Source organism: Petromyzon marinus, chromosome 3 (genome assembly GCF_048934315.1).
Source record: "Petromyzon marinus isolate PM22_M1 ecotype Great Lakes invasive population chromosome 3, UKy_Petmar_22M1.pri1.0, whole genome shotgun sequence".
Taxonomy (NCBI): Eukaryota; Metazoa; Chordata; class Hyperoartia; order Petromyzontiformes; family Petromyzontidae; genus Petromyzon; species Petromyzon marinus.
Window position 1 is genome coordinate 3,839,452 of NC_133669.1, and position 23,164 is coordinate 3,862,615.

A 23,164-nucleotide genomic window follows, 5' to 3' on the forward strand; every position below is an offset into this window, starting at 1 on the left:
GTATGAATTATTGGCAGTAACACAGCATTATACATACAACCTAAACAAATACATGTAAGTCATATATGAGAACGCAAATTAATTGCCTGCTGAATTCATGCTTGGATTCCTGACTGCCTGGCTGGCAATTTGCGTGTGCGCTAGTGGCGGTCACCGAGAGAGGCGATAGAGAGAGAGACTGCGACGTGGAAGGGAGAGGTGGGGGATAAGGAGTACGAGAGGGAGCGGCGAGTGGGAGAGGGGGAAGTGGGGGAGACAAGGTGGAGGGAGGGAGGGAGAGAGGTGGAAGAGAGGACAGATGGATAGAGGAACAGAGACGAAGCGAGACGTCGGGAAAAAATTGCGATTATGCACAGTACAGAGAAGGCAAGGTAAAGGCGGAGAGGCAGGGGCTCTTTTTAACGTTAGGGGCCGTCAATAAATGACGTCACGCACCTGGCGGGGGGGGGGGGGGTCAGACATTTGTGACGATGTGTGACGAGGGGGGGGGGTGAGAAATGTGACGTCACATCAAAAATAAATATAGACAACACGTTCTACTTAATTAAATAGACTTTTAAATAAATGTTTTCTCCTACAACATCAGAGTGCAGCGCCACATTAAATACGCAAAGCAATGGCAATAGTTTAAAGCGATTTGAGTTTGTTTTATTTTAAAAATGGCAAAAAAGTTTGGGAGGTGGTGGTGGGGGGGGGGGCAGAGCTTTGTGACGTCATATTTGAGAGGGGGGGGGTCTGACTTTTTATGGACGGCCCCTTATACATTTTTGGTGGCTGGTCGCGTCCAAAGAACGTGCGGGTTGCTCGTGCGCAACAACAGACTTGGTGGAAGTGGGAAACTCCAATCTGGAGATAACCCCACGAGTCTCAAGACTCTCTCTGCAGGAGGAGGGGGGGGGGAGGTCCTGCTTGTGGATGTTTGGCCCAGGGCTCTACGGCTCCATCCATTGGACTCTCTTCCGACAGCAGCGACGTCATCGGGCGATTACAGTGCGGTAATCTTTGGGTCTTTTCGGTTAAAGTCACGTAGATAGACGTCCTTTGAATCTATCAACGTGACCTTACCGAAAGACGCAAGGAATATTAATTCCTTGCAGTCACGAAAGCTTTAAGTCAAGATTTACAAGTGCGGTAATTATTGTCAGGTCCGCCTCGCCACATTCAACCACTTTGTATTTTCACACTTGGGGGCCGTCCATAAATGACGTCACGCACCTAGGGGGTGTGGGGGTCAGACATTTGTGACGCTGTGTGACGAGGGGGAAGGGGGTTGAGAAATGTGACGTCACATCAAGATGCGCAACTTTAAATGAATATAGATTTTTTAATAAATGTTTTCTCCTACAACATCAGAGTGCAGCACCACATGAAATACGCACTACAATGACAATAGTTTAAAGCGATTTGAAGCATGTTTTATTTTTTGGGGGGGGGAGGGGGCAGAGCTTTGTGACGTCACATTTGAGGGGGTCTGACTCTTTGTGACGCCGTGTGACGAGGGGGAGGGGTCAAAAATCGTCCAAAATCGCGTGACGTCATTTACGGACGCCCCTTGCCCCCACCCCCCGTCACGAGAACGTGGAATTTCCACCACGCGCGTGCATATTTCACCGGAGGCGGGCGGGGGTGAGCGAGCGCCGCCCGACGCTTCTTTTGAGAGCAAAGCAAAGGGAGGAGGAGGAAGACTCAAATGGCTGCGCGAATTCGTTCGCGTGGAATGTGCCTCGCTGCACGCCCCCCCCCAAACCTCCTCGACAGCCGAAACGTCTCATGAATAATTCATCACGGCGCTACATATTCAAGAGTCGCTACCTTCACGCGAGGGCTCCTGCTTGGCCCCTAAGGGCTGTGTTGTGGCCGAGAGAGGCTGCGTGGCGTGTGTGGAGGAGGAGCAAGGAGGTGGATACAGAGAGGGAGAGAGTTCCGAAGAGGAGGAGGAGGTGCTGGGAGCGGGCTGGCTTTGGTGTTATTGTCCCGGGTGGTGCGTGTGGGTTTGGTGGCGTTGTGGCGAGCGAAGTTAAGTTTAAGTAGTGGTGGATGGGTGGGTGGGGGAGGCTGCTGCTGTGCCTACAGTCACCCCGGTCCAGCACAACACGTGCTCACGAAGCGCAGGTTTTATACAGGACGAGCATCTGCGCCTCTTGTGTGCTGTTCGCACGCGCGCGTTGTTGTTGCGTGTCGCGTTACACGCGTGTGTCTTTACACGTACGGTTGGCTACGTGCGGTGATAAATAAGTTTAACGTATATTTTACACGCGTGTTACACGCGCGTGTGTGTGTCTGTGTGTGCGGTGGTGTAGCGGTTTAGCGCAGCTGCGCAACGAACCCGGCGACCCGAGTTCGATTCCCGCTCACGGTCAACACCGGGCGACGGTTATCTGAACCGGTACCTGGGCCTCCACTAGGTCGACTCAGCCTCAAATGAGTACCTGGTGCGGTGTGTAGTAAACATCGCCACCGGGGAGACAAAGGCGGCCGGGCGTGGTGCTGGCCACCCACCCCCTCGTGTGCCGTGCCGGCCTTCATAGGTGCTCGCTGACAGCACTTGCCCCAACAGTCTGTGAAGGCTGTACGGGGGATCTTTGTCTGTGTGCGCGGTATTTACACGGGAGACGTGCCAATGGTGGCTGCGTGTTGACAACACGAGTTGCGCTCTCCAACTCGCCGAACACTTGCTAACTGCTTTTCGACTTCACGTATAGATGTATGTACACATTAAATAAATAACCCCAAAAACTTAATTATCTTTCCTTCCTTAACGCCGAGACTTGGTTTAATCGTTTCGTTCCTTTGTGTATTCATTCGGGCAGAGTTGTTAAGAGTTGGCTTGCGCGCTGTTGTTTAACCCCCTGGGAGAGGAGTTACCGTCTCACGCTTCGCACGCAGAGCAGTGGTCGTGGATTCGTGCGCAGTGCCTGGCGCCGTGGTTTAAATATCTTTAAAAAAATTAAAATCGTTTTGTGCCCCCCCCACCCCCCCCCCCCCGTTGTTTTGCGTAGGGAGGGGGAGATGAAGAAGTGAGATGCGCCGGCAACACGCTCCGTGTGCCCCGTGCCTTCCTCCTGCCGTCGCCGTGCGGGTGACTCCGTGCGAGGTCCCAGCGACTCCGCTTGTGAGAACAATCGCGACTCCCCCCCATCAGCCGTGACCTGCCTGTCCATCGCCATCAGCCGTGACCTGCCTGTCCATCGCCATCAGCCGTGACTCTTGGGGCGGCTGTGACTCTCTGCATCGCCAACGGCCGTGACTTTGATCGCCACCAACGGCCGTGGTTGAAAGCCGTGAAAACGAATTCATCCGAGCGTCACCATCACAACCCACCCCCCCCCCATCATCACCACCACCAAACGACCCGACATCCATCTGATCGCACGCCTGTCGACAACTCCACCGACAGCACTTGGCAGAGAGGGACCCCTTTCCTCTCCTCCAGCCGCTCTTGGTGCAAGGCGACTGCGACTTCATCCCGAGCGATGGCCACCGGCTACCGCAATCCGAACGCGTCGGATTTCCTGGAGGAGTGGAAGGCCCGGCGCGAGAAGCTTCGTTCCAGAATTCCGGGAGCTCCTCCAGCGCCGAGTCCCGCGGGTGGATTGTCCAGCAGCAGTAGCAGCACCACCGCCACGGCCACCACCGCCTTTGGTGGTGGTGGTGGAGGAGGTAGTGGTGGTGGTCTCCGCAACGGAGCGCCTGGAGAGGCGACATCTCAGGCCGGCGGTGGCCTCGCCCCGAGCGTGTCGGGTCTCGCCGGCGCCTTCAACTCGCTCGCCGTGGCGCCCGCGGCCACGGCGAGGGTCACGGGGCCGGGGGCCACCGCCGGCAGGCGACTCGCCGAGCCTCCTGCCGCGGACAGGAAGGCGGCGGCGGTGGTCCAGGAGAGGACGGGGGGCGGCGGCGGCGGCGGCGGGGCCGACGCGGCAGGGGCCGTCGCCAGCATCGGCACCACCACCACCGGCACCACCACCAGCAGCACCACCGGCACCACCACCGGCACTACCACCACCGGCACCACCGCCAGCAGCATCACCGCCAGCAGCATCACCGTGTCGTCGTCGTTGGCCGTCAAGGAGAAGAAGGCAGCAGCAGCGGCGGCGGCGGCCGGACCGAGCGCCAGGAAGAGCAAAGGTCAGATCGAGAAGCGCAAACTGCGCGAGAAGAGAAGGTCGACAGGGGTGGTGAACCTCACCGCAGAGGTGAGTCGCATCACACACCCCACCCACCACCTCCTCCTCACGCCGGCATTCACGCTGCTGCTGCTGGTGGTTGTTGTTGTCTGGTTGTCAACTGGTTGCGTGTTGCCCGCGATGCGACACGAACCCGGCGACATCTGGGCTCGACTCCCCGGCGTGGAGGATGACAATGGGTGGCGCTAGCGGCTGTCCCGGCGCTCTCCCGCTGCGTTTGTTCCTGCCACAGCGACACAGCCAGACCTCGTGTCGATCCACTGCTGGATGAGGAAGCTCGCGCCGCCACCACCACGACGGCCGATGCGGGTTTGTGAAGGCAGGGAGCATAGATCGTGGTGGGGGGGGGGCATAGAAAATACGGTACAACAATGGATTGTGCTGTTATTGCCTTCTGCTGCACGCAATGTAGCCTGTACATCCAGCTGTGTGCATGGCGGTCAAGCATCCAGTCGTTATCCAGGCTCAACCCCCCCCCCCCGAGCTTTCGAGATCTGATGAGTTAACGTGACACGAGACAACTTCGCATCCTGTTCTGTCCATGTCTCGTGCTGTTCCTGTCTAAGTGCCGTCATCCCCCTCCGCTCCTACGGAGTCTTTGATATTGCTATCGCATTGCGGTGCCACGGTGGCCAGATGTTAACTACCTCGCCTGGTGTACAGGAGGACGTGGGTTAGGTTCCTGACCCTGACGCCTGCTGTATGGTTTAGAGTTTGCGTGTCTCTCTCTCATCATCATCATCACGGTGGCTAGGAGATGTTAACTACCTCGCCTGGTATACAGAAGGTCGTGGGTTAGGTTCCTGACCCTGACGCCTGCTGTATGGTTTAGAGTTTGCGTGTCTCTCTCTCATCACCATCATCATCACGGTGGCTAGGAGATGTTAACTACCTCGCCTGGTATACAGAAGGTCGTGGGTTAGGTTCCTGACCCTGACGCCTGCTGTATGGTTTAGAGTTTGCGTGTCTCTCTCTCCCCGTGGTCGAGTGGATTTGTTTACCGTGTCCTCCGGGTTTTTCCCACCATATTTAGAAACAACGTGCGTTTAAGAGCAATTGGTTAATACAGTATACATTTACACACCACGATAAGGGGCCGTCCATAAATTATGTCACGCGATTTTTGACCCCTCACCCCATCGTCACACGGCGTCACAAAAAGTCAGACTCCCCCTAAAATATGACGTCACAAAGCTCTGCCCCCCCCCCCCCAAATAAAACATGGTTCAAATCGCTTTAAACTATTGTCATTGTAGTGCGTATTTAATGTGCCGCTGCACTCTGATGTTTTAGAAGAAAACAAAATATATATTTAATTAAGTAGAACGTGTTGTCTATATTTATTTAAAGTTGCGCATTTTGATGTGACGTCACATTTCTCAAATACCCCCCCCCCCCCTCGTCACACATCGTCACAAATGTCTCACCTACAGCCCCCCCAGGTGCGTGACGTCATTTATGGACGGCCCCTAAGCCAACTTCGTTAGCCAGTTCGCTTCTGAGACAAAAAAAAGAGTTATATAGCTCAGTGAGCCTCACCTGGTAATAGTTTAATAGTGGTTCCATCATCATCATGAACACATGGTACGAATCTCATCAGCCAAATCAGGTTGGGCAGCCCTGCAGCAGACAGGGCGGTGCTTGACTCACAACCCATAAAACTGCGAGTTCAAATCCTGGTGTTGTGGTCACGGGGGGGGGGGTGGTGGGTGTGGATGGGGGGGGGGTTTGATGTAACATCATCGCCACTTTTATTCCCGGCGGGGGCGTGGGGGGGGTCTGCCAACCCTGAATTTGAGAGAATGGACGGACAAGTTCTTCCACCCGTCTCCACCGACAACATCCTCACAACCTCCCACCCCCACCCCCTCCTTTTGTTCTGCCTCAACCCATCTCCGAGCGTGCGTGTTCAAACATGCCCTCTCGCACAGTGTGAGTACACACGTTTACCCCCCACTGTAGTAAGAGTCCTGCTACTTGTCACAATCTCTCGAGCTAAAGTGTGCCCCCCCCTCCACCACCTTCTCCCTCTTGCTCAAATGGGCACGGGGAGTGGCCGCTCACCTATACACAGCCGCCTCCGTGGCTCTCAGCCAATCCCGGGCAATTCCACCGTTCTATGCTCAAGGCGCCACGTTCACCGCCCTACGAACACGGTCGCTGTTCTTCTCTTAGGGGTCGTCCATAAATGACGTCACGCACCGGGGGGGGGGAGGGGGTCAGACATTTGTGACGAGGGGAGGGGGGGTTGAGAAATGTGACGTCACATCAAAATGCGCAAATTTAAATAAATATGGACAACACGTTCTACTTAATTAAATAGACTTTTTAATAAATGTTTTCTCCTACAACATCAGAGTGCAGCGGCCACATTAAATACGCACTACAATGACAATAGTTTAAAGCGATTTAAAGCATGTTTTATTTTTTGGAGGGGGGGGGCAGAGCTTTGTGACGTCATATTTGAGGGGGGGGGTGTCTGACTTTTTGTGACGCCGTGTGACGAGGGGTGGGGGGGTCCAAAATCGCGTGACGTCACGCCTGGGATCGAACCTCGTCGCTTTTTCAACTCGCGCGTCGTCTGCTCACGGCAATGTTTTCCTACTCCACTGCTGGACGAGGGCCATGGCTCGTACGGGTTACTTCACCAGGATGGGGCGGGTATGGGTTTTAGCGGTTGGAGCATGAGATGGGGGTGGGGGGGGGATCATAGAAGTACAGTACAAGTGTTTTTTGTTGCTGTTTGCTGCAACGTGACCTCTTCCGGCCCGCGGATTTCACTCGCGGTAGAACAGTACATCACACTTCAAAGCCACTCGAACCTTTTTTTCTTTTGCCAGCCAGGTATATTTTGTTTACTGCTGGAACATAGGGGAGGCACTGTGAGCCAGCACAGTAAAATAGTGATTTCCCCCCCCCCACCCGCCAAAGAAAACATGTTTTGGCTAACGAATAAGACATACATGCATGGTCGTCACCCATCCAAGTACTAAGCAGGCTCAACTTTGCTTAGCTTCCGAGATCTGATGAGATCAGTTAGTGCCAGGTGATTGATGCCTTATATCACACAAATACAGACAAAGATCCCAAAATAGACCTTTGGGACAATTACCATTCGCGAGTACCTATTAAGGCTGGGTGACCAGCACAGCCGCCTTTGTCTCCATAGTCGCAATGTTTACACACCGCACCAGGTACTCATTTGAGGCTGAGTCGACCTAGGGTAGACCCAGAACCGGTTAAGACAATCGTCACTGGCGTTGGCCGTGAGCAGGAGTCGAACTCTGGTCTTCGGGTTCGTAGTGCAACAAGCTAACCGTCACACTCCTGCATTGTGCAATCAATGCATTACATTGCTACACTGCATACATACACAGGACACATATAACACACGTGTTACTTAACACGCTCTTAAGTACGCATTACATCGCAGCACCGCATACATCCACACGTAAACGTTCGTGTACATATTTCTTGCATTGCGACAATACATACGTAAATACCGTATAAAATACCTGCAGTATGTACTTGAAGCGCTTGCGCTACACCAGGACGTACAGGTACCGCCTTAACCCACCTTCTGCGTGCTTGCCATGCCACCCGGCCTTCTCATCGTCGTTGGCACTCGACCTCAAACATCGCCGTCATATCTTGTGATCAAATGGCCGGGCCAAGTTGTGCGATTTCTCAGCCTGTCTTCCAGGGTGGGAGACCGCGGACTCTCGAATGTTTGGCCAAAGCCCATCGCGGCATGTGGGTGCACACAGGCTGGTGGGGGGCACACAGGCTGGTGGGGGGCACACAGGCTGGTGGGGGGCACACAGGCTGGTGGGGGGCACACAGGCTGGTGGGGGGCACACAGGCTGGTGGGGGGCACACAGCAATGTGTGTGGGTGGGAGAGAGTGGTTGGCACAGTTGGGGTCACAGCTGGTGGTGCATCTGCCAGTCATCTCAGTCGGTCAACCCATGGCACCTGCTGGGTCTGTCCCGTGACCTCCTGCCAGCAGCGAGCCTTTGACACTCCACGTGGCCTCGGAGTGCACTTGGCCTGGCACAGGCGCTTGTGGTGACGTCACTGGTATTGGATCAAAACATTTTTGGACTGAAAATTAAGGAGGGAAGTTTGCTGCACAAAAAATACATTGCCTTTGACGATGACGATCAAGTTTAAGAGAAGTCATAAACAAAATAAGAATAGGTTTAACCCTTTCTGGCAATAAAACGGTTGTTAAGATGTCCGAACGCCACCTTAAGGCATCCAGTCTGCATTAGCCACACATACTTGTGTCAAAACATGGAAACAAATGTGCTCTGATAAGTGTATGCATTGTCTTTGAAGCTGATTGACCTACGCCAGAGACAGCCCTCTGAACGGCCTTGTCTCACCACCAGTGTCACACCAGAGAACGCCGAAAGGCAAACAGTACAGAAGTACTCATTGTTTTTTTCGGTAAAGTCACGTATGTAGAAATACCATAAAATTATGTTAAAATAAATCAATCACGACGTTTCGACCGAAACACAAGCGATCTTCATCAGGTGTAAAACAACAAATAGCACATAGGGTGACATCAACGCAACACATAGAGAGCGTTAGACTGCACAGGAGGTAAATACAACAAGAAGATGAGAGGCGAGAATTTAACAAACCTAATAAAAAAAATTATCGTCTCTCATCTTCTTGTTGTATTTACCTCCGTGCAGTCTAACGCTCTCTATCTGTTGCGTTGATGTCACCCTATGTGCTACCTGGCTGGTTTTTGTTTTACACCTGATGAAGATCGCTTGTGTTGCGGTCGAAACGTCGTGATTGATTTATTTTAACATAATGTCATGGTATTTCTACATACGTGATTTTACCGAAAAAAAACAACAACGAGTAATTTATGCAGTCGCGAAAGCTTTCATTCTTTATTAGTAGATTGCCACGATCAGATCGCCCGGAACGCGGCCCGGCATCGTACAGATCTCGGAAGCTAAGCAGGCTTGAGACCGGACGGTGCTGTGTGTACGAGTGACACCTCGAGGTGTGTACGAGTGACACCTCGTGCACACCTCGTGCACAACAGGTTGCTATAGGCTACCGTGGGGGGGGCACGTGGTGGCAGTGCAGCCAATAGACATGGGAGTTTGTGTTTTTTTCCCAGCACTGTACGTCAATAGGCCAGGCCGTCTATGCTACCCCGGCCCTGAACCCGCACTTACCGGTGCGGTGAAGTATGGTCAAGTAACTCCGCGATGCGTACGGCATGGGGAGGCTGTCGTCATCCAGCAGTTGGACTGACCAAAAGGCGGTACATGCACAGATGGCGATTTCTTTACAGGGGTTTGGAATCACCTTGCTTGTGCGTGAACTTAACGGTTGAGGTTTTGTTTAGACGAGCCTTTTTTTTGCCCGTCCAAGGACTGGTGTATATTGCAGTAAGTCTGAAATATTAAATAGAAAATTGTTCAGCTCATGATTATTAATGAGGATGGGGGAAGGGGGGGGGTTGCCCCATGTAGAGTGACGTCACCCGCTAATGGTTATTGGGGAGGGGTGCAGCATGTGGAATGACGTCACTCGCTCATGATTATTAATGAGGAGAGCGGTGCGGAATGTAGAGTGACGTCACCCCCTCATGGTTATTGTGGAGGGGTGCGGCATGTGGAATGACGTCACTCGCTCATGATTATTAATGAGGGGAGGGGTGCGGCATGTGGAATGACGTCACTCGCTCATGATTATTAATGAGGAGAGGGGTGCGGAATGTGGAGTGCGCGATTTTCTTGTGCGTTAGCGTAAATTTCCACGCGGGCATGAATATTAATGAAGGGGGGGGGGGCTCTTTTGCAGTGACGTCACGCACGGATGTTGCGCTGTGCTGCGTAGATTTATTTTTTACCGTCACTTTCTGTAAAGAAACGTCGTCATATTTGAAGCGACTTTGCGTAATAAATAATTTAATACAACTCGACCTTCCTCTGCGTTAGTGTAAAAATCCACCCACTCATGAATATTAGTGACATTTGGTGGAGACGCGTGGGAGAGATGAGACGCAAGATAGGAAGGGTCCCTGTCCAGTTTTGGGCGGGTCGGCAGGTTACAACAGAAAAAGGATACACAGAACGATAGGTTTGGGGCCGTCCATAAATGACGTCACGCACCTAGGGGTGGGGGGAGGGGGTCAGACATTTGTGACGATGCGTGACGAGGGGGGGGGGTTTGTTTGAGAAATGTGACGTCACGTCAAAATGCGCAACTTTAAATAAATACAGACAACACGTTCTACTTAATTAAATAGACTTTTAAATAAATGTTTTCTCCTGCAACATCAGAGTACAGCGCCACATTAAATACCCACTACAATGACGATAGTTTAAAGAAATTTGAAGCATATATATTTTTTTTGAGGGGGGGGGTCAGATCTTTGTGACGTCATATTTGAGGGGGGGTCTAACTTTTTGTGACGACGGGGGTGGGGTCAAAAATCGTCAAATTGCGTGACGTCATTTATGGATGGCCCCTTATCCTGGTGTAACAGGAGGGGGGACATGGGTTCGATCCGAACCCTGACCCCTGCTGTATAATTCTAGATTTGAAGCTTTCGTGACTGCAAGGATTCATACTCTTTGTTTTTTTCGGTGAAGTCACGTAGGTAAAATGAAATAAATGAAAACAACTAAATTAAATCACGACGTTTCGGGGGCAAAACAAGCTTCCGTCTTCAGGTGGAACAGTCACAGCAAAAAAGAACAGTCACAGCTGTGTCGTCTCCGAAACGTCGTGATTTTATTTAGTTTTCATTTATTTTAATTTACCTGCGTGACTTTACCGAACAAACCAAAGAGTATGAATCCCAGCGTTGGTGTTACGGTGCTATTTCAGGAATATTTTGATGTTTTTTTTCCTGGATTTTCTGTTTGCACATGCGCAAAGTCACTTTAAGATGTTTTTCTTGTTCATGTTTTTGTTTGTTGCGGTTGCACCCGATTCAAGAGCCGAATGGCTCACAGGGCTATACCAAATAAATGAAACTATGAAACTATGAGGGGGGGTGGGCCTCGTGGAGTGACGTCATGCAGGGGGGTGGGCGGGCTTCACGTGGAGTGACGTCACACGCGGGACGGACAGACATTTTTGGGTGATTATAGTCGGTAAGAATATGGAAATAAATGTGCGTGTAAATCCCCCTTACTCGATCTGGTGTCCATGACTGGCTTCCTCATATTTATACTTTAAAATAAAAACACATCTTTCGGTTGGGATGCAAATAGCGTCAGTGCCACTGAAGCGATGCCATCCTACGAACGAGTCGTTGGAAAGATACAAAATACGTATTTCGATTTAAAGCTTTCGTGACTGCAAGGATTCATCTTCTTTGGTTCCTTCGGTAAAGTCACCACGTAGAATGAGAATAAAATAATAAATTGATAAAATAAAACAACACAATAATATTCTCACGACGTTTCGGCCACAACACAAGCGGCCTTCATCAGGTGAAGGGACGAGACTGTCTGGAGGACAGCGCTGGAGTGCGAAACGTCGTGAGAATATTATTGTGTTATTTTATTTTATCAATTTATTATTTTATTCTCATTCTACGTGACGTTACCGAAAGACCCAAAGAAGATGAACTACAAAAGACGCTTTCTGGGTAGGGATTACACTTTTGGAACTTTTCAATGGGTTCTGTGGAGCTTTCCAGCACGCGTTTTATCCTTGGGCATCGTTTCGTTTTGCGCGGTAATCGTCCACATTGGGTGACCTTCATGAGAGTTATCGTGCCCAACTCCCCCCCTCTACTCATTTGAGGCAGACGGACGGACGGAGCTAATAGAAACCGCGTACAGAAGAACAAAAAACCTCAACGGCAAGTAATAAAATCAAGACTCAGTCGCTGCTTTTCTGTTGTTGTTGTTGTTTGACTTGCATCCCACTGGGATTTTTTTGGCACCCAGCGTTTGTGCACGGTGCTTTTTTCAGGAATATTTTTGCTGGGTTTTTTTTTCCATGGATTTTCTGTTTGCACAGTCAACACATAGTCACTTTAAGATGTTTTTTTTCTTGTTCGTGTTTTTGTTTGTTTGTTGTGGTTGCACCCGATTCAAGAGCCGAATGGCTCACGGGGGCTATACCACAATAAATACAACTGAAACTGAAACTGCTGTGAGTCCACAGCGCGGACCTTTTGTTTCTTGCGAGCAGCCCTTTAACTCCAGTGGGGGGAATTATCAGGGGAAAAAATCGCAGGCCGGTCGCGATGTAACGCGGAATCCAAGCGGAAAACCGATCTGTGCGAGGACGGCAACAAAAAAAACGAAATCCGCTTGAGCCTAATGCGCCCTAACAAGTGCGCCCAGGCGGGGAAGAACGCGTGGGGGGGGGGGGTGCCGGCAAAGAGCCCCTCTCGTACGGGAGCCCCCCCCCCCCCCCCACGGCGGTCGATACCTCGTTATTAACAAGGAGGATCTGTTTAACATGACAGCGCTCGGAGAGTGACGGCTTAATGTACCGCCAACAACAACGGCGACAGCAGTGGGCTCGCCGTTCACCACGCCGAGGATGGTTGTTATATCGCTGGGCATCCGCGCGAGGTTAGGTAGCACGTGAAGCCGGTGTCGGGGTCGTGAAGGCTCTCGCGGGCAGGTTGGCCATGGGGCAGACCCGGGAGGTCACCAGACCCGGGTGGACTGGTAGACGCACCGCCTGCACTTCCCGCTGTGCCCACTTGCTCTGATTTAGCCTCGCCCTCTCTGCATTGAATTTGTTGATGAAGATTGCAACAGTGAACACGTACACAAAGATACCCCGCGTAGACTTTGATTTTGACGCAATTGCTGTTAGCGAGCACCTCTGTCATTGCCAACGTGGCACACGAGGAGGTGGTGTGGCCAGCACCATGGCTGTCCGCCAATGATCGTGCCCTCCATATGTCATTGGAGGGCATGCAAATAAGGGGGCGATGTGGTGGCGAGATGTTAACTACAGATGGTCGTGAGTTCGATCCCGAACCCTGACGCCTGTGTAATTGGAGTTTGCGTGCCTCTCTCCCCGTGGTCGCGTGGATTTTTCTCTGCGTCCTCCGGTTTTTCCCTCCACATTTCGAAACATACTTTTAGTGTACATATTTGGTTGATATCAATTTCCACGTGACAGGCAACTTTGTTGAGCTATCATTTGAAGCCAGGTCGCTTCTGAAAAAGAACTATAAAGCTTAGTGGGCCTTAGCTGGTTAAATAAAACTAGTTTTAGTTTAGTTCAATTACATTCATTATCATTCAATAACATGTGGAGTGGAGTGGTGGCTCTGTGGATAGCACTGTGAATCCATGGACCAGAGTTTTATTTTCGTCTAAGGCTGACATCAGTGGCGAGCAATATCTCTGAATATTGATTCTCTGAACTGGCTGTGGTCTTCCCCCCCACCCCCACCAATCTTCACCAACCAACATTGACCAACGTGGTGAAGTATGGTCAATGATCCCCCCGTGGCTGACACAGCACAGTGGAGACCTTCATTGAGAAGGAGGGGCTGTCAATAACGACTTATCACGCAATGGCGGATTACTTTGTATGACTTCATTCAAAAGCAAATTGAATATATTTCCAATATCAGAGAATAGCAAACATGTCACGCTAGCAGCCCCGGGTAATGTGATCATAGCCGCAGTGGATGCGCATAGGTCACGTTAAAAAGTCTGCAAGATGATTCAGCCGGCTACTGTACGTGTTCATTTGTCAAAATGAATAATGCAAGTTATGCGGGGGCTCTGATGCTGCGGTACAGTGCTTGATTCACACTTGAAATACAGTGTGTACACCTCCAAGCCAGGGGTCGCCTATGCCCATCCTCGCTCTGGGATCGATAAGCTGAGTACCAAATTGTGGGGAGTCAATAGTGGATGTCCATTGGATAGAATGACGCTCGCAATGGGAATGTGGAATCTTCGATGCCGTCGGTGGGTTTAAGTACCACCTCATGACTCGTTAGAGCAGGGTGGCACGGTGACCTTTGACGCGTCGTGATAAAGGCAATCAAGTAACCAAGGTGCATTTCTATAAAAATACCAAATAGAGCATAGAGGTGGCTGGGTAGCTCAGAGGTCAGAGTGCGAAGCTGGCAGCTTTATGTGATTAGACCAGGTTCTCAAGTGTAGTGAGGTGATGATCTCAGCACACAAATGCCTTCACTGTAAGTTTGGGTCTACGCATTCATTGCATTCTTGCCCTTATTATACAGCGAACATTGCACTCTGTCGCGGGGTGGGTGGGAGGTGGTGCCCTCAAGTGGGGGATGAGAAGTCTCTTGAACAGATTGCAGAAAGCAGTTCTCTGATGATCTTTTTCCACGAAGCGTCCTCTAACACGGGGTTGAAGCACTGCATCGCGAGAGACCCCGACTAACTATATTACGTGTCTCTTGACAGGGCGACGAAAGTACAGAATTCGCGGAGATATTATGTTACGTTACTTTTGCAAAGAAACCTCAAGTAACCACCTCATTTCAGCATAGCCCAGGGGTCGGCAGCCGAAACAACATGAAGAGACATTTTTTTCGATTTTTTTTTTCAATATTTCGAGAGCCTGCAACGTGTGTGGCGAGTACGAGGCGGCTGCCCTTAATACGCAACGTCACGAAGGGGTCCTTAAAGAGCCGCACGCGGCTCCGGAGCCGCTGGTTGCCGACCCCCTGGCATAGCCCAGCCAACACTGCACATGGGATTCTTTCAGGACCAGAATGGAGCCGCCATCTGGGATGGGGCACACTGATTGAGACGCCCTGCTCTGGGAGGATGCTATGGCGAAATGTTAACTACCTTGCCTGGTTTGCAAGAGGTCGTGGGTTCGATCCCAACCCTGATGCCTGTATATTTGGAGTTTGCATGTCTCTCTCCTCGTGGTCATGTCGATTTCTATCCGGGTCCTCCAGTTTATCCCTCCACATTAAAAAACAACATTGTGCGTTTAGAGTATTTGGCGGGCAATTCATTTGTCCACGTGATAAGCCACTTCGTTGGGCTATCATTTATGATGGCCAGGTTACTTCTGAAAAAGAGCTATATTGCTCAGTGGGCCTTACCTAGTAAAATGAAAAATAGTTAGGTGGCGTACGTGTGAGGCAATCAGTTACAGCAAGTTGGTTGTTGACTTATTGGTGCAGATTCTTCAGTTGTATGTCCTGGCATGTGCGTGGGTTTTTTTCTGGCTTCCCTTGGTTTCTTTGTGCCCTTCTGTGCCACTTAGTGAAGAATTTGGCAATCATCCCAATGCAGGACCCACTTAAAGAGAAACTCTGCAGTTCACCCTTTATGTTTCGTGCAAAAAAAAAGGAAAACAATATTTTTTTATGGTGGCAATTAAACTCATTGTCATTGTAGCACCTGACGCCACAAGTCCTTGGGCAACAGTCTCGTGTGGCTCTACGTGTCTCCGCGGCTCATATTTGGTGGCGTTCGTCTCCATTTGCGGAGACGAAAGCCGCTGGTTGAAATTCTACATTCCTCGGGGAAAAAAATAAACATCGGTACCATCAATCACACGACTCTTGACTTCCTGCAAAGTGGCGTCTATTTTGGTGACACCTAAAGGATCGTGGGTTGAATACAGCCCCAAAAAAGGATTTAAACTCGAGACCTATCAAGTTGAGTGCCTTCAGGACAGCGGAACTTATCTGGCTATGCGTGGCCCTCCTGGGGAAAATATCTAGAGGACATTAATACTGATTATTTTGATCATCATTATCATCGTTGTGATAAGCGACAAACTGCACCAAACAGTTAAACAAGTAGCAGTGGCACAGTGGTGAGCGCACCGCGCTGTAAACCCGGCATGCTGAGTTCAATTCTCGGCTTCTGATGAACATCAGTGGCGGGTAACCTCTGAACTGGTGCCTTTACCCCACAACCCGCTCTGATCAGCGTGGTGAAGTATGTCTAGAGAATCCCCCGTGACTGAGACGGCGTGGCGAGCCCTTCATTCCGCAGTAGGTCAACGCGGGGCCTCAATATACCCGTGAAATGAACGATGTTATATACATATTATTAATTTTTTTTACACGTTAACATTTTTTGTTTTGGTGCATGAAGCGTGTATGAGAATTATAAGAGGGTAAAAAAAATATCAGAGGAATTTCCTTGAAAGGGCCATAGTCTCAATGGGCTTTCACATGCTAAATAGAGACTTGATTGAAATAATAACAATCGTACACATTCCTTTCCTCATTCACAAAAAACCTCATGGAGTCTCGGAACACATTTGTTTAATTACGCTTTCCGAATAAGGTTTAAGTCCTTAAGCACTCGCTCCGTAGGTCCGTCCGTCTGCCGGGGTGTGGGATGTGGGTCCACTGGAAATCTCATAGTGAAGATGGCCCCAATATGCACTGACCCTAAATGTAACGCTGTGCTGCTATTTGGGAATAATTCGCACTACATAGCATTGCTCGTCAACCTCTTTCTATTCTAAGGCGCAAACTTTTGGGCTGGCTCGATGTTTGTGGCAGCACCGTACCAAATAACCTCTGTGGGCCCGGGTGGCTGGCTGGGTGTGCACATGGGTGGGTGGGTCGGTGCGTGAGCGGGTGTGTGGGTGGGTGGGAATGCGGGCCTGGGGGGGGGGTGGGGGGGCTGTCTGCTGCTGTACCTCTGAACCGCGACCATTGGAGAGAGGGGAGGGTGAGAGGTGGGGCGGGGGTGATGGATCGGCCACTGAACGGCACGGAGGAGAGTTCGTCCATCGTCTCCTGCGAACGGCGAGGCTCTTTCCTTTCCTGCAATTCCGAAAATACCGTGGCAAGCCCTTGGAGTGTCCCCCGCGGCCGCGCGCCTCTTGCGAAGATGGAGAACTGGCCACGTCTGTCAAAGAGACGGCCAAATCTTGGGGGCGCAAATATGATCCGACAGCTACACGTCGGATGGACACGCTGCCGCCCCCGCCGCGGACGACGTACTGCCGAAACGGTTACGTCATAACCCGCGACGCGTACGCGTGATTTGCCCCCAGCTCGTTTCGAGTGGTTTCTGCTTCGGGACGTTGGGCCAATTTCTTTTTAATGAGCGTTTTTTGATGTTTTGAAAACCACGCGTCTTTTACTGTGCCCGGGGAAAGCACTGCCCATCCTGTGGCTGTGCAGCGTGGGGTGGTGGGGGGTTGGTGGGGGGGTTGGTGGTGGGGAGGAGGGCACGGGGGAGCTACGCCGATTCTCTCAGGGCGCTCGCGCTGCCGCTGCTTAAACTCAGGAATGCGTCCCTATTAATGAGCCGGCGCGCTCCGAGTGAATTAATCGCTGAAGTATAAACCCACGTCGGCAGCTTGGCCCTTGTGGTGGTGGTGGTGTGGGGGGGCGAGAGGAGGGAGTCGGGCAGTGGGGGAGGGGATGGTGATGCGACCGTAACGGTAGCAGCCTCGCCGTCTGAAACTCAAGCCGGTCGCGGTTAACGGGAGGGTGCTAAGGCGGGGATCGTCTTCGCAGCGCAGGCCGAAGGTGCCCGGGAACACCGAGCTGCACCTGCGCTCGGAAGCAACGTCCAACCCACCCTCACCTCGTGATTTGTTTTCCCGCCCGCCCGCCTGCCTGCCCGTATTCCCCGGCTCACGCTACACGCGATGCATCCCCCCGGCCATGCGGTGATTGCTTTCAGACGACGCGCGCACTGGCGAGAGATAAAGGTCCCCCGTCTCTTCGTCGGGACGACGGAGGACCCGGGGGCACGCGGGGATTGCAGCCCCAGCGTCGTTCGTGACGCGCACCCCTCCACGTTTACCAAATTATTCGGGGCCTCTCCGCTGCAGGATCATCTCCCGGAGTTTTACCACCTTGTAAATGCGTGGACGATTTTTCTCCGGGTACTCCACTGCCCTACCCTCCCCCCCCACCCCAAGATCTACAAAAACCGAGGTATTCGCCGAGGAATTGGCCGACCGTTCCAAAAAAAAAAAGGAACTCCTACTGAGACTCACTGGTGGGGGTCTCTGCTGCGTGAACCAAGTGCAAGCCCGCTCGTGTTGGCGTGTCTTTGGAGGCCACCTCTCTACAGCGGCGTTGCTGGGCCAGTGGTGGTGGACATCCCATATTCTCATCAAGAGGGCGTTGGAGGCTGAGGTAGCTGAGGGGCGCATCTACAACTAACACGGGAGATGTTGAATCTCCGCAAAGCAGTTGCTCAGTGTTTGACTTCAAATCAATGACGGCGATCGGCTGAGCGAAAAAACCCGCCGGCTAGAATTTGAATTCGTGCAGTTCCGAAGTCGAACTCTGACCCCCCCCCCGGCCCCGCGTTGCAGGTCCGGTTGTAGTTGTGTTGGCAAAGGTCACCTGCCCGTCGTCACCAATCATCACCAATCGTCTCGTGCCACCACGGGGGGAGTGTGTTCGCAGGGCACGCGCTCGCGAGCGACACACCGCTGGACCAGAGGGGTGGCTTCCTCGCCTACGTTGGCTTCGCTCCCACGCGAGATGCCCGCTTGGCGCCGCACGGAATAACGCCGTTAATTGAGCCGAAATCATTTTTAATGCCATCGCTTTAATGGCACAGGGGGTGGGTGGGCAGGGGGAGGGGCTCACGCAGAGGCGTTCTGATTGTGACGAGTGGAGCGTGGGATTGGACAGGGCTGGATGGGGCGATGGGCGTGGAGGGTTGGGTGGGGGGGGGGTGTCATTGTGCGTGTGTGTAAGCAGTGTGTGTATGTATATTGCAGTGAGGGAAAAAAAAGTGTTTGATCCCCTGCTGATTTTGTACGTTTGCCCACTGACAAAGAAATGATCAGTCTATAATTTTAATGGTAGGTTTATTTGAACAGTGAGAGACAGAATAACAACAAAAAAATCCAGAAAAACGCATGTCAAAAATGTTATAAATTGATTTGCATTTTAATGAGGGAAATAAGTATTTGACCCCCTCTCAATCAGAAAGATTTCTGGCTCCCAGGTGTCTTTTATACAGGTAACGAGCTGAGAATAGGAGCACACTCTTAAAGGGAGTGCTCCTAATCTCAGCTTGTTACCTGTATAAAAGACACCTGTCCACAGAAGCAATCAATCAATCAGATTCCAAACTCTCCACCATGGCCAAGACCAAAGAGCTCCCCAAGAATGTCAGGGACAAGATTGTAGACCTACACAAGGCTGGAATGGGCTACAAGACCATTGCCAAACAGCTTGGTGAGAAGGTGACAACAGTTGGTGCGATTATTCGCAAATGGAAGAAACACAAAAGAACTGTCAATCTCCCTCGGCCTGGGGCTCCATGCAGGATCTCACCTCGTGAAGTTGCAATGATCATGAGAACGGTGAGGAATCAGCCCAGAACTACGCAGGAGGATATTGTCAATGATCGCAAGGCAGCTGGGACCATAGTCACCAAGAAAACAATTGGTAACACACTACGCGTTGAAGGACTGAAATCCTGCAGCGCCCGCAAGGTCCCCCTGCTCAAGAAAGCACATATACATCCCCGTCTGAAGTTTGCCAATGAACATCTGAATGATTCAGAGGACAACTGGGTGAAAGTGTTGTGGTCAGATGAGACCAAAATGGAGCTCTTTGGCATCAACTCAACTCGTGGTGTTTGGAGGAGGAGGAATGCTGCCTATGACCCCAAGAACACCATCCCCACCGTCAAACATGGAGGTGTAAACATTATTCTTTGGGGGTGTTTTTCTGCTAAAGGGGCAGGACAACTTCACCGCATCAAAGGGACGATTGACGGGGCCATGTACCGTCAAATATTGGGTGAGAACCTCCTTCCCTCATTCAGGGAATTGAAAATGGGTCGTGGATGGGTATTCCAGCATGACAATGACCCAAAACACACGGCCAAGGCAACAAAGGAGTGGCTCAAGAATAAGCACATTAAGGTCCTGGAGTGGCCTAGCCAGTCTCCAGACCTTAATCCCATAGATAATCTGTGGAGGGAGCTGAAGGTTCGAGTTGCCAAACGTCAGCCTCGAAACCTTAATGATTTGGAGAAGATCTGCAAAGAGGAGTGGGACAAAATCCCTCCTGAGATGTGTGCAAACCTGATGGCCGACTACAAGAAACGTCTGACCTCTGTGATTGCCAACAAGGGTTTTTCCACCAAGTACTAAGTCATGTTTTGCAGAGGGGTCAAATACTTTTTTCCCTCATTAAAATGCAAATCAATTTATAACATAGTTGACATGCGTTTTTCTGGATTGCTTTGTTGTTATTCTGTTTCTCACTGTTCAAATAAACCTAACATTAAAATTATAGCCTGATTATTCATTTTTAAGTGGGCAAACGTACAAAATCAGCAGGGAATCAAATACTTTTTTCCCTCACTGTAGTAAGGTTTGTCACGTAAACAGAACTTGCCAATTGGTTACTGGTACAGCACACCGGTGTGTTGGAGAGCCAAGCCACAACATTCACAACATTTACAATCTGTGGCTTGGCTCTCCAATACACCTTTGTGCTGTACTAGTGACGAATTGGCGACGTTCTGTTTACGTGACAAACCTTGGCTGTGTTGGGTGGTGGCGGGTTTTAAAGACACATTTATATATTTACGCGATCTAACCCAAAAAAAACTCTTATGGATGATATTGGTCGCGATAGCCTACGTGTTAAACTGTCTATGTCTATGTATGTTGCACTTCACCGTACGTAGCCAAACGTGCTAAGTGGAGGTAAGGTGTGTGAAGTGCCTAGAGTGGGGAGCGGTGGCGTAGTGGTGAGAGCAAATCACTCTCAGAGCCTCTGAGAGTTCATAGCTTGAGTTAATCCCCAACCCCCCCTCCCCTCAGCCGGGGTTAGAACTCACAACCTTCCAAGTGCGAGTTGAGCGCTCCGACACAAATCCACACGGCTCCCCTCTCCGATTCTTCCCGATGTCGTCACCCGAAAGATCTTGCAACACAAAGAGGCGTGAGTCACACCCGTGACCCCCCACCCCCCCCCCCCCATCGGTTATATAAACCTTTCGAGAGGTTGGGGTTCAGCTCGTTGACCCGGAGAGCCGACGGAGAAACCTTTCCCATCCTCTCTCCCTTCACCTCAATGCCACGCCGTGCCTTGATCGCGCGCCTCTGCACCGTCTGGGCCAGAGGCAGGGCAAGGGCCGCAGTCCGGACGGCTGGATGCCCGTGGCCGACCCATGCCCATAAGGGAGAGGCTCGCATTCTGGAGGTTTTGGCGAATCGTGCGGAGCAGGTGCCACCGTGTGCACGAGATGGCCCACGTGGAGGCCAACAATAAAATGGAGTACATCAAGTAGGACGATGACCCAGAGGCAGTACAACAAGTCGGATGATGAGCTAACAGCGGTGGTTGTCGCATCATGCTCTGCACCGGTGGTTGTCGCACCACGCTCTGCACCGGGATATCTGAGTTTGATTCCTCGTGGTCACGCCTCGCACCACTAACCCGCGTTGACCAGAGTGGTGAAGTATGGTCAAACAACCTCGATGACAGACATGGCATAAGGAGGCCTTTATTCAGCAGTGGATTGACAAATAGTCACACGAAAGTGTATCGATGAGAAATTGGTAACGCAATCCCAATCAGCGCCCTTCCTACACAAGTCCTGAGACACAGTTGAGGCTAGCATGGTATAAAGTGTTTTAAAGTTGATTTGTAAAAAAAGAAATCCCAAAAATTAGTTCACAGGTCTATTACTTTGATTTTAATTAAAACCTATATTTCAAGGCGCTGCCTTGGATGATGGCAGTATGGGTCTTTTAAAGCAATCATTACACATTCATTGAAGTAATGAGCAAATTAGCGTGTTAAATGAATTTTGATTGAGACGTTAGCGACGATGGTAATAAGATTATCACAGTAATGAAACAACCGTCTCCACACTTTTCTGGCTGGCTGGCACTGTGGATGCGCACTTGACTCACAATTGGCTCGCATCTCTTTCCCTGGGGTTTACTGTAACCCACCATCCTTCGAGGGTTGAGTGGGGAATTTTAACAGTGGTGGTTGTATTCTTGGTTCTTTCGGTAAAGTCACGTGGAAGGGGAAATTATAAAATAATAAAAATAAAACAATAAAATAAAATTCTCACGACGTTTTGGCCACAAAGCAAGCGGCCGTCCTCAGGTGAAGAACAGAGCTGAAACGTCGTGAGAATTTTATTTTATGTTTTATTTTTATTAATTTATTATTTCCCTTCTACGTGACTTTACTGAAAGAACCAAGAATATGAATCCCTGCAGTCACGAAAACTTAAACTCGAAATTTAGTGGTGGTTGTGCTACGGATAGACGCGCTCCTCCCCCTCCCCACCATTACCAAAGCAATGTGGAATTTCCAGCTGAAACCGTGTGCTCGAACCCTGGCAACCACTCGTGATTAAACCCATGTTTCTCAAGTGTGAACAAAAACAATACAGCGGATTTCATTTGGTTCTGCACTACATTTGGCTGAATTCGAGCTCTGAGAATTAAAAAAAATGTCTCGTTTACCGCCCTGCAATGAACACTGGGCGGTGACGTAGCTGAGAGGTAACCCATTCGCCGATTTATCGCCGAGATCTATGGCTCTAATCTGGCACGCCACCCTGGTTAATATTTCCCGTGTATTGCGCATTAAATACAGGCCGTCTGCTTTGCAGTGGACATTAAAGATCCTGCCACGTCATTTGAATGGACTGGGCCATTGTGCGCCGGCGTTGTGGCCTAAATTGTGAAACTTGCCGACGACATTTAAAAATACTCAGGATGGCAGCGTCGTGAGACCGCTGCAGCCTCTTTCTGTGAAATGTAACGCCTTGGTGATAGCCTCGCTCTATAAGAATGGCACGAATACCAAGTGTTCTAATGAAGATGTCGTCGGGCGCAAGTGCTGCCCCCTGCGGTGTGGACGAGTGATCGTTGGAACGGATCTCGGACGTAGCTCCGCGATATCCGCTCCTTTTGGGCCCTTCTGTAACATTGAGGGGTCTGCACCGCTCTGCGCGAGATTCCGTGCGGGTGATTCATCCCGTGGCACGACGCCGACAGCACGGCCGCGATAATTTCTTTTGTTTCTCA

The 23,164-nt window shown here is 50.9% G+C and overlaps 1 protein-coding gene across 5 annotated transcripts in view; it reads left to right on the forward strand.

Annotated features, from left to right (window-relative positions):
- Window positions 1-1,637: 1,637 nt before the first annotated feature.
- The window catches only part of PAWR (pro-apoptotic WT1 regulator), a 140,763-nt gene continuing 119,236 nt past the window's right edge, over window positions 1,638-23,164 (forward strand). The window contains exons 1-2 of one of the 5 annotated variants that reach the window (XM_032971091.2): window positions 1,638-2,112; window positions 3,000-4,193. In XM_032971091.2, coding sequence (XP_032826982.2) covers window positions 3,474-4,193 — 720 coding nt within the window. In that variant the 5' untranslated portion in view covers window positions 1,638-2,112; window positions 3,000-3,473. The other 4 variants (XM_032971118.2, XM_076072834.1, XM_032971127.2 and 1 more) reach the window with 4 other exon arrangements.